The sequence below is a fragment of the Hypomesus nipponensis genome, chromosome 22 (genome assembly GCF_054491055.1).
Source record: "Hypomesus nipponensis isolate SF chromosome 22, ASM5449105v1, whole genome shotgun sequence".
In the NCBI taxonomy this organism is placed as follows: domain Eukaryota; kingdom Metazoa; phylum Chordata; class Actinopteri; order Osmeriformes; family Osmeridae; genus Hypomesus; species Hypomesus nipponensis.
In genome coordinates, this window is record NC_140382.1 from 9,412,327 (window position 1) to 9,424,631 (window position 12,305).

A 12,305-nucleotide genomic window follows, 5' to 3' on the forward strand; every position below is an offset into this window, starting at 1 on the left:
CCCCGCACAGGACAAAGTGTCAGCAAATGTCACATTTCCGGTGTTTCTTCTCATTTAATTAAATACAACTGGAACAGACTATATGAGTTTCAACTGGAACAGTCTATATATTAGTTCCAACTGGAACGGTCTGAATATTAGTTCCAAGTGGAACAGTCTGAATTTTTTTTCTCCTGCTATTTTTATTGTTTTCTAATTACTGTACTGCACACGATCTACACTGAAGCCATTTGTGTATCATTCTAATGCCTCTCCTTTCTTTCCAGATGCACATGTACTCACTTGGGATGACCCTCTTCTGGGGAGCCGATTATGAAATCCCTCAAAGTCAGGTAGGATTAGGACCACCAGGCTGAGTCACTTGTAGCTCTTGTGTAACCGTCCAACAAAAACCTTTTGCTAAAACAGTAGGCCAAAGATGCTCAAAGCCTAATTTGATATTGTCACAATATGTTCAAAAGTTCCCTAAAATGACGTATTGGGTGTTTGTGGCAGCCCATGAAGCTGGGGGAGCACCTGAACAGCATGCTGCTCAACATGTGTGACGACACCACGCTGAGCCGCATGTCGGTGCGGACCGTCCTGGACGCCTGCAGCACTCACATCCGCAGCTCCAGCTGTGAGCCCTCCTTCTCCTACATCAGGAAGCTGGTCCGCTTGGTGCTCGGCAGTCTATCCCAGGTACACCACACACACAAACACACACACACAGGCATTCGCACAAATGTACACACAAACACAAACATATGCATATAAACACACACACAGGTACTCATACCCTACAAAGGGAAATCCATGGTTGGACAACTGGACTGGCCAGTTCATGATCCTGTCCTTTTCAGTATAATTGATATGAACTAAACTTATCAAGGCAATGATTCAGTTAAATACTTACATCTTGTAACATTTCAGCATGTTTACTGTCACTTAGTTGATTTAAGTCCTTGCCTGATGACGATGCTTGATTCTATAACCACACATGTTCAATGGCAAATATTTATTCAAACCTAACTGAGAAAAGTGCACAATTATGTGTAACATAACAACACAGGATTATATATGTCTGTCTACCTTGAAGACAATCCTCTATTTACCCACCTCCCCTTCCCTGTTTTGCCCACCTTTTATACCACTGTGCCTTTCTTGTCTCTGTCTCTCAGCTGGATGGTCTGATGTCACAGAGTGAGAGGGAATCTCTACCAGAGCGGAGTAAGGAGATTCGGGACAGGCTTCGAGGAAAAGGCCTCCCCTCAGGTACCACAAGCTGTCCTGCCTCCTGCCTCCCGCCTCCTGCCTCCTGCCTCCCCCCTCCTGCCTCCCGCCTCCCGCCTCCTGCCTCCCCCCTCCCGCCTCCCCCCTCCTCCCCAGGGAGCCTCCACAGGAAGCCTGCTGTCCCTTTACAGCCTGTTAGGGTGCCCATTGCAAAAAAGAACACCTGTCAGTTGCTATACCCAAAGTGATTTACTCATCCATGTTTGTAGAACAATGGGCATGAAACTGCTTGAACATGAACTAATGCCAATGTGATTACTTTTTTGGGGGGGAGAGCACATATCATTGCTCTCTACACGTTTTGATTAAGTATAAATTGGTCAGTGCGAAGGAAGTGATTCATTATACAGTACCAGTCAAAGGTTTGGACACATTTTCCCCAAATGGAGGAAAAAATAAATAAAAAAAATGGGAGGAGGGAAGAGGAAAATGGCTTTGAAAAATGTGACAGTGGGTGATGAGAAGCTTTTTGTGGGAATTAATAATGAAATGATGGTTAAGAAGAAATGATAAATATAAACCGTTTGAGGTGAACTGGATTGCGTGCGTGCGTGTGTGTGTGTCTGTGTGTCTGTGTGTGTGTGGACAAAGAACTCCCTACAGAAGCCCACTGGCAAGAGAGTGGAGGCAAGTTAGAACCAGTAGACCAGCTTTGTAGATACAAGCATTTGATATGGGTGTATTCTCTTCTTATTTACTCCCACCTTTTTGAGCCGGTGACACCTTCAGAATGACGCATGGAGGCTTGATGAGTCATTAGTTCGAGCAACAATAGGTCATGACAGATGACCAAGAGCTGTACATATGCATCGGAAACATGAACGGGAACATCAGGCCATACGTTAGCCCCATGAGTGGGAAGGAAGGGAGTGGAATGATCCGTCCAAGAAGGTTCCCTCCTCCCTCTTCGTGATGTTAGAGATGGGATCCACCTCTGAGCTTGGGGTTGGAGCTCCTCTGAGAAGTCTCTGCTCCTCAGACCCCGGCTTCACTCCGGAGGAAAAGAAGCCCTGACAATTCCTGCCAACTCAGAGGGGGGAAAAAAAATGCTATTTTGAGAGGAAGAAAAAACAAAAAAACACTGAGACAAGAAGCGCCACACCGCAAACCAGAACAGGGTTTAATTTAGGAAAATATGACCAAATCTTCCCTGCGGTTTAAGAAAAGCTGAAGCATTTTTCTTTTTGAGACCACGGTGGAGAAATTCAAACATGGTTGCCTGGCTGGTTATATAACCAGCGCATGGCATTGATTACATATACATATTTCAGAGTCAGTCGGTAATCTGGCTTATGGAGTCTGTATTGGTGCTTTGTTCCTCAAGTTCAGTCTACCCAGCCCTAGGGAAAAGACATGCAAAGAGAATTAGCCAGTTCTCAAAGAGTTTTTCTTCTTTTCTTCCCCTTAAGAGTACTTCCGTTGTTTCTTTTGTTTTAAGTCGCTGTGGGTCGTCATGATTTTGATGCTGGCAGCTTCAGACTTGGTATGATTTCATGGTCTGCATTGCACTTAAGTCACACCACTGTCAGCAAATAAGTCTTGTGCTGCAAGTTTTGAGAGATTGTTTGCAGTGAGAAAATGTTCATTTAACTCTGTACTTTTTGCTCTTTCAACCTCCTGCCAATCCACCCTCCCCTGTTCCTGAAAGACAAGTCTGTCTTTGATGTTGTTACCCCATAAAGACCCGGCATGTGCTTTGTAGGTGAAAGCACCACATGCAGTGTTTTATAGGCCTGTGCTACCAATTCCCTACCTCTCCAGCTCATGCTTTCATCTCTCTCTACACATGCACCTATCATCCTTTCTCTCTCTCTCACTCTCTCCCTCGCTCTCTCTCTCTCACCCACCCTCTCTCGGTCTGAAAACAAGGGCTCTCACTGTCTCAGAAAGTGAAGATGATCTGGTAAGGCAATATAGAAGTTTACTGGACAGTCATGAGAGCACTCTGTTGAAAGTACCAGACTCTTATTATTCAGGGGGACAAGTTGGGGAGGGTTTTTCTGCTAGGTATGAAGTAATGGCCTGAAATGGTGGACTAGAAGTCTAATGGTGGAGTAGAAGTCTAGTCTATGTAGTGTTTTTTTATACAACAGGAAAATAGTTTCAGAAATGCGAGTACTTCCAGTACTCTCTTCATAAGACGGCAGGTTTTACACTTTTCCAATGGTAGGGTAACTCTACAAATGAGTTGCATTAATAACACTCAGTGGCATTTTCAGGCCCCCTATTTCTCTGGTCATGTATTTCAGGACATGCTTGCGGTGTTCCACAAATTCCATTAGACGCTAGGTAACCTATAGGGTCATTTTGTGTAATTTTCATGTACCGTGCCTGCTATTGTGAATGAACGATTTTCCATTTATGAGTACTTTGAGTGTGTGTGTGTTAGCTGGCAATAAGGGACAGCAATTGAATTGCCATGTCTAATAGCCATATCATCCTGGACCAGTAGCAGAACTAAGGGAACGTTTGTGATTAGTGTTTTCCAACCAGACAAACTTGAATTGTGCTGCTCACATCAAAGTTTTAATATCCCACCAATCTCATTCCGGAAACCCAAATAGATTTTGGAACGCAACCTCTTGAACTTTAACATTGCTACAGTGAGGGAATGTTTTGAGATCATATTTGAGACGGAGCTTCATTTGGTGTGTCTGTGTGTTCCCTGTCAGGGAGGAGTGCGGCCCCAAGGGTGCTGGAGCGCTATCGGGCCAGAACGCAGGAGCAGGCCTCCCTTAACCGCGGTCTGAGTCGCTCCATGGGGTCCCTGCCCATCCAGGACCTGCTGAGGGCCGAGGAGGGGGCGACCGCCCCGCAGTACCCCCCTTCAGACTACTACCACCCGGGCTCAGAGTCCTCCGCAGAGCTCTATCCCCACCAGAACCAACACCAGCACCCCCAGCAGCGAGGCAGGCCAGTGGAGCTGGACCGCAGATCTCTTCCCTACCAAGGCACCAGCAAAACGTGGGCCTCCTCCATGGACCTGGCCCGTATCGACCCTGACGTGTTGCGCTTCGGGGCCCTGGAGGACGCCAGGCGGGGCAGCAGCGTCCTCAGCACGCGCTCGGCGGGCAGACACAAGTCAGCCTCGCGCGTCTCCAGGGACAGGGAGTCCTGTTACTCTGAGTTTGGGGGTCTGGAGGGCAGGAAGCTGGCTCACCACCACTCGGCCATGTCGGTGAGCTCGGCTGTGACCAGCGCCTACGACAGGCTGAAGGAGAGGCAGAGGAAGCTGCAGGTGCTGCGGCAGGCCATGGACGGTAAGGACCTGCTGGATGACTGAATGTGTTCAGGCCATGGACAGTGCTGTTCAGTGTTTTAGATGGAGATGATGAGTTGGAACTCCAAAAGCCTGATAAACACGGTCGATGCACCGTCCCCTTTAGACATGTTTGCTATGTTTTGAGGTGAAAGATAAGAAAGAGACCTTAGGGTTGAGGATGAGAGAGAGCATTAAAGACTTTCTGGCGACCGTCTTGTTGCTAGATATATAGATATCTACTGTATTACTGCTGATATCATGTCCTGCAGCTGCAGAGAAGTGTGTGTTGTTTTTATGTGTGGGTGGGGGGTCATCTTCCGGTCCCTACATGAATAGAAAACTGTAGAAGAAAAACAAAACAAAAAAACTTGGAGAAAATATATTTTGGGTTTGTGTTAGATTATGAATGGAATTGATTTTGGTCCTCACAAGAATGGCCACACAAACTTGTGTGTGTATGTTTAGCTACTATTCGGGGAAGCCTGGTGGGAGTGAGTGCTGGATATGCAGCTTTATTTTGCCATTGAGCATGAGTCAGTGTGGCAGCGGTTTCCAAATGCCTGCTTCTAATTAGAGAGAGGGATAATTCTAGCCTGTTAACTCTCACACGTAGGGCCTAGTCTCGCTCTCGTCTCATTCTCTCTCTCCCCCACACATCACACGGATGCACAGGAGCACACCCAGGCATCAGTCACTACACACACACATGTACTGGATGTCACAAAGCACAAAAGTAAATCGACAGTGTGGCAACCACGAGAGCTGTAAGCTACCCTGAGCATATAAGTAGCCTTTCGAAGTATTTAAGAAGCGCTCCAGAGTCACATGTGGCACATGCATGTTTACGTCCTCCCCTGTTTCGTCGGTGTCTGGCGGCCATCTGGAGATGGGGAGTGTACGGAGCCAGGCACGGATGAACAGCCTCTTATAATAAACCCCAGCCTTCCTATCCCCCATCCTCCTCTGCCTCCTCCTCCCTCCTCTACCCCCTCCTCTGCCTCCCCCTCCACTCCCAGCTCCAGCCTTCCTGCTCCTCTGGCTATTTATAACACTGACTGACTGAGCCACCAACCAAAAGCATTCTTTTCCTTCACAGGCTCCGCCCCTGCATCCTCCCCCCCCCCCCTTTTCCTACTGATTATATCTGTCTCGTTTATTGAATATGGGGGTGTTGTGAGGAAAGAAGCTTCTGTCCTAGGGTGAGAAGGAGAGAGAGTAGGTCCTGTTTGTGCGTGCCTGCCTGTGTTGAGAGTGGACCCTCATTGCTCATAGCACCCAACCTGATAAGAAAAGAATGGATGGATATTAGAGACCAATGCTGACGCAAAGGAATGCCGACGACCATTAGGACTGACTCAGGCACAAAGCCTACAATGGCCAAACCCAAATATTTTTGTATTCTATCCCCAGAGCGATTCTGCTCCAGTATGAATGGAGGTAATTGAGCACAGACCGTTTGTGGGGGACTGTAAAATGTGTTACTTGGCAGAAATTCTCTGTTCTGTTTTCTTTTGGGGAGTGGGGGGGAGATGGGGGGTGGGGGTTGTATTTATTTTTTTTCTCTTTGTTTTCTGCTTTGAAAGATTGACATGAAATGGTGGTGCAGCAGTGGTGGATATCCTCTCAGGTGTCCTGCATGAGACTAGGCACCTCTACTCACTCCTTCTAAACCCCCTCCCTCCTCCTCCCTCCTCCCCTCTCCCTCCAACTCCCCCCTACACCCTCCCCCCTCCTCCCTCCCCCTTGGTGCCAAGGTGCTTCCATCAGGGCAAAGTTTCCACCCAGGCCCTGAGTGGCTCTGTAAGTGGAGTCATGTGTAGCGGATGAGGGAATTCCAAATGTTATTGGACTTTCCGGTGCTTGGCGAGCAGGTCACATGGCTCAGGGCTGGGCTAGGTCAGGGTGGGCTGGGCCAGGATCTGTTCCGGAGCGTCGCTACAGAGACAGGAGGTGGGGGGGAGGGAAGAGAACCTGCATGTTTCTGGATTTTTCCAAATCAAGGAGTTTATTTGTGAAAGCATCCAGCTGCCAGCTGTGGAGGGCCAGTTGGGAGGGGGGGGTGAAAGGTTATTTATCACCGAGGCGTGTCAAGCTCTCTCTTGCAATATCTGCAATGCATACCTGCATTGCATATACGTGATTCAAAAATGTCTCTCGTGTGGCTATATGGCTGGTTTGTACGTACCAATACTCTGCATGTGACCAGCTGTATAAGCTCAGTAGACCTCGCTAAGCTGGGTTCTGGACAGGAACAAACCCTGCCTCTGGCCCCAGACACTAGTCCTCCCGTAGATGTGAAAGCACAAAGGAAGGATTCGGGGGGGGGGGGGCAGGAAGGTACTTGAAGGTTTGTTGTTGTTTCAAACCCTTGTCATATGTATATATATTTTTTTTTTACAATTCTTTTTCCAATTCTTGTTTCTGCTAAATGGTTGTGGAGGTGCTGGGCTGGAGCGGGCTCCCATGATCCCCTTGCTGTGGGCTTCTGAGGGAAGCTCTTCTCAGCGGGCCACCAGACTATAAATAATGGGAGCGTCTGAGGTGCCTCCTCTCTCTGCTTTACCCCGAGGGCTGCAACATGACTATGCCGTCTCGACAGGACCAGATTTGTTACACTGCAGCACGAGTTGAACATTAGCCCCCGCAGTTAAACTGCTGGAGCTTGTTTCTTTGAGCTTGTCAGGTGACTTTTTTACAGTGAGTCGGTTTGGCAGAGTGTAAATGATGAGTGGATAGGGCTCCGCTGTTGATCGCTGCACACCCATAAGGTCTTGGGGCTAAATGCTGAGTATGACATTTCTGTTGCACTCCCTCATTTCAGTCTTCTTTCTCTCTCCTTCATCTCTCTCTTCATCTCTGTTCCTGTCTTTGGTTTTGCTCTCTCTCTCCCTTCTTTCTCTTTCATCTCCCTGTTGCTCCTTCTATCTCTCTCTGTGGTGTGTGCGTATGTGTGTAGCGTGTGTTCCTGCTTGTTAATAATTCCACAAAAGGTTCCATCCTTGTGAATCCGCTGATAATTGCTCCATCAATTTTTTTTTGTCTTTTCCATTTTCTAAGCATTTGTATTTTCTTGGTCAATAATCAACCTCAAACAACAGGTAAAAGAATGGGATATAAACTGGAATTTTTACCTCCCCCTCCCCCACACACACACACATTCTCTCTCCCTCCCTCCCTCCTTCACTGCTCTGCTCCCGTGTTTTGGCCGAGAGACTGAGAATGTTAAAACGTAGATTCCAGATTAGCGGGGGTATGTCTTGTGGTCGTGCCGCCCCTTCCCTGGCTGGGGGCCATGTAACTAAATGAGAAGCTACCCTCTCCTCCATGTCCTGAATGAGAAGCTACCCTCTCCTCCATGTCCTGAATGAGAAGCTACCCTCTCCTCCATGTCCTGAATGAGAAACTACCCTCTCCTCCATGTCCTGAATGAGAAGCTACCCTCTTCTCCATGTCCCGAATGAGAAGCTACCCTCTCCTCCATGTCCTGAATGAGAAGCTACCCTCTCCTCCATGTCCCGAATGAGAAGCTACCCTCTCCTCCATGTCCCGAATGAGAAGCTACCCTCTCCTCCATGTCCTGAATGAGAAGCTACCCTCTCCTCCATGTCCCGAATGAGAAGCTACCCTCTCCTCCATGTCCCGAATGAGAAGCTACCCTCTCCTCCATGTCCCGAATGAGAAGCTACCCTCTCCTCCATGTCCTGAATGAGAAGCTACCCTCTCCTCCATGTCCCGAATGAGAAGCTACCCTCTCCTCCATGTCCTGAATGAGAAGCTACCCTCTCCTCCATGTCCCGAATGAGAAGCTACCCTCTCCTCCATGTCCCGAATGAGAAGCTACCCTCTCCTCCATGTCCTGAATGAGAAGCTACCCTCTCCTCCATGTCCTGAATGAGAAGCTACCCTCTCCCCATCTACTTTAGTCATTATAATGGATGACTGTATTACCATAGCCTTTAAACATTCTGTCTGGAAATCTATATCTCTAAAACACACACACTTGCAGACAGAGGAGTCCACAAGCAGCTGTACATAGTCCTTCTAGAATGTTCTAGGCAGAGAGGAGAGGAGGCGTTCGTCAGGAAGCACCTGTGTCCACTGCCTGCTTGGTCCTTCTCCTAGGAGGACTGCAGATAGAGCTGCTCTGTTTTGAAGGGGACGACGGGTCGGAACCCTTACAGCTGCCACAGGGATGTGTCATAAAGACCCAGACTATAGACTCAGCTCACCCAAAACAAACATGCTGATTCAATTGATTTAAACATTATCGAAGAATCAGTAGTCTTTAAAGTGAAAGAGGAACCATTGACAGACATCCGTGTAGGATCAAGGGCCATGCCGATACTGCACGGAACCCTCCCTGCCTGCCCCCTCCACAGGAACATGCACCCCACATCTGAAACCTGACATGTTCTGGTAAGAGGTAGGGAGGATCTCAACAGTGGCCAGTGTCGTGGAAACTCAGCCACAGCCTGTTGCGGGGGTTAAGTCCGAGAACACGGTCTGCAGTCCCCTTCTTCACCTCAGTAGTCTCCTTCTTCACCTCAGTAGTCCCCTTCTTCACCTCAGTAGTCCTTCTTCACCTCAGTAGTCCCCTTCTTCACCTCAGTAGTCCCCTTCTTCACCTCAGTAGTCCCCTTCTTCACCTCAGTAGTCCCCTTCTTCACCTCAGTAGTCCCCTTCTTCACCTCAGTAGTCCTTCTTCACCTCAGTAGTCTCCTTCTTCACCTCAGTAGTCCTTCTTCACCTCAGTAGTCTCCTTCTTCACCTCAGTAGTCCCCTTCTTCACCTCAGTAGTCCCCTTCTTCACCTCAGTAGTCCCCTTCTTCACCTCAGTAGTCTCCTTCTTCACCTCAGTAGTCCTTCTTCATCTCAGTAGTCCCCTTCTTCACCTCAGTAGTCTCCTTCACCTCAGTAGTCCCCTTCTTCACCTCAGTAGTCTCCTTCACCTCAGTAGTCCCCTTCTTCACCTCAGTAGTCCCCTTCTTCACCTCAGTAGTCCCCTTCTTCACCTCAGTAGTCTCCTTCACCTCAGTAGTCCCCTTCTTCACCTCAGTAGTCCCCTTCTTCACCTCAGTAGTCTCCTTCACCTCAGTAGTCCCTTCCTTCCCACACCCTCTTTCTGGATTGTCATCTTACATACACAGATTAATCCCTAGCTTTGCGTTGACAAATCAGGAGTTTGAACCTGCTGAGCAGGAACCTGAAGCAGAGCTAGGTAAGAGGTGGCTTCTCATGGTTTTAAAGGGAATTTCACATTTCTTCCTGAATTTCCCTATTGGGGGACGAATAAAGGTACTGTATATCTTATCTTCCGCATATGAATTTTCCAACAGAGTTGGGACACGGATGTCAGACGGATGTTGGGACACTGATACTACTATTTCAAGTGACAAGTAGACCAGTTTAACTGGGCATTGTCACCATGATACACTATGACTGGATGCTTCCAGTGCTGCTGGTTTGTAATGCTTACACAAGGAAGATTCTGGAGAAAAGAGTGAAACCTGTTTGGAACAGTGAGTTGTCACTTAGGTATTCAAGCTATGAAGTTCAGACTGAGACAGAAGCCAGACTATCTGGTTCCTTCTCTACTGGCTACATTATCACGGGATGCGATGGCTGAGATTTACCAGCACCGCTGTCTTTGTTATGATGTACAAGGAGTCAAGAATGATAGATTGCATCCGTGCATCACATTCAAACGATGACTGGAGGAGCTGTTGGTGAAGCTGGAGTACGGACACCTTGGCCCTCAGCTCCACCCACTGTGTTCTCACAGATCTACTACGACACCTTGAACCCAGATTGACAAACCCTTGGTGATGCGCATGCACGATTGTCAGGAGGCATTCCATCCCATTCCATACATACATACTCTTAGCAGTTACTGTACATGCTGGGTGTTTGGTGTGTGTTTACCCAGACAGACATGGGGGATTTTGGGCTTCACCCAGGCCAGGTTTGTGGTTCAGAATGAACCCAGCAGGATTTGAAGTACCACAGTGTGGAAATCAGCCTCTCCACAAATCACCATGTGTGGACTCACGTGTGATGTGCGTCTTTACTGCTAAGCAAGCCAAATCCCCCAGATTTTTTTTTTTGATTTCCGGTCATAAAAAATGTCAAAATAATAAAGACTGTTGAATTAGCTAACTTGAATTGAAAGTTCAAGGCAATTGAAACCTGAACATGTGAACTCGGCTGTGTGTGTGTGTGTGTGTGTGTGTGTGTGTGTGGGGGGGGGGGGGGAGGAGGAGGAGTATGTGGTTCTGGGATTAACTGCTGGCGCTTCCACCTGATGTGTTGGCCTTGTAATGTACACAACCTCCAATGCAACCAAATCTTTCTCCCTCTCCACCCAGACCCCATCCACACCCACCGCAGGTACCAGAGTGACTACAGCTCCTCCAGTGAGAGTCCCTCTGTCGCCTCCTCCGACCCCGAGTACAGACAAGGTAGCATCTGCTGGGGTGGGTTGGCATTTGTTTTCTAGGAAAAACAAAGACCTATCTACTGGAATGATCAGAGTTTGTTTAGGACTACTGGTTGTATCTTATGATGCTCACAGATGACAAGGCACCTCGGGTTTCATGCCAGCACCAATCAGAGTCCTTCATTTGAGTCATGTGGATTCATCTTTGTGACGGCTGTGTGTGTACTGTACTGCTAACGTGCTTGTGTTCTGTCTGCCGTAGCTAAGAAACCAGAGGAAGCCAGGAGATATAGCTCCCAGGCAGCCCTGTCAGAGCAAGACGCCTCGCCACTCACTGCCCTCAACACACACACACACAGGTACACCACTGCCCTCAACACACACACACACACACAGGTACACCACTGCCCTCAACACACACACACACACACAGGTACACCACTGCCCTCAACACACACACACACACACAGGTACACCACTGCCCTCAACACACACAGGTACACCACTGCCCTCAACACACACACACACACAGGTACACCACTGCCCTCAACACACACACACAGGTACACCACTGTCCTCAACACACACACACACAGGTACACCACTGCACACACACACACACACACAGGTACACCACTGCAAACACACACACACAGGTACACCACTGCCCTCAACACACACACACACACACAGGTACACCACTGCACACACACACACACAGGTACACCACTGCCCTCAACACATACAGACACAGGTACACCACTGCACACAGCCTCATCCCTCCCTGGCCTCTACCTAGCCAGCCTGCACAGCCTCATCCCTCCCTGGCCTCTACCTAGCCAGCCTGCACAGCCTCATCCCTCCCTGGCCTCTACCTAGCCAGCCTGCACAGCCTCATCCCTCCCTGGTCTCTCGTGGAAGCTCTCCACCCTGACATTCCTGTCACGCATGTTTCAAATCCCCTCCCCTCCGTCTCCCATAAGTCCACATACCCTAACCCAGGCAAAGCACCTGTTAATGGTCAACCGTAAGCAGCCAAGGCTGACCTTATTCCCACTCCTCGTCCCAGATAGCGTCCATCAGAGTTTTTGTTTTGTTTTCTGGTGGTGTGTCCAATGAAAACCAGTCACAACACTGATGTCAGAGGTCCCTTCCTCATAAAGCAATATGTACTTGAATAATCAAGTGTCCGGTTCATTCAATCATTCTCACCCGATAAGAGTGAATGTTTACTCCCTGTAAGTCTGTCCTGGGTGTGTAGGCTGTGTTCATCGGCAGATCTCTTCCCCCCTCTGGTGGGCACATCTCAAACTACATACTCTGTGGCATGGAGCA

General features: G+C 48.5%; 1 protein-coding gene across 1 annotated transcript in view; it reads left to right on the top strand.

The window, feature by feature from the left end:
* Nucleotides 1-12,305, top strand: part of ptpn13 (protein tyrosine phosphatase non-receptor type 13) — a 38,616-nt gene that overhangs the window by 8,213 nt on the left and 18,098 nt on the right. The window contains 6 exon segments of the mRNA XM_084687144.1: nucleotides 267-332; nucleotides 496-681; nucleotides 1,161-1,254; nucleotides 3,945-4,532; nucleotides 10,900-10,992; nucleotides 11,233-11,329. Coding sequence (XP_084543270.1) covers nucleotides 267-332; nucleotides 496-681; nucleotides 1,161-1,254; nucleotides 3,945-4,532; nucleotides 10,900-10,992; nucleotides 11,233-11,329 — 1,124 coding nt within the window.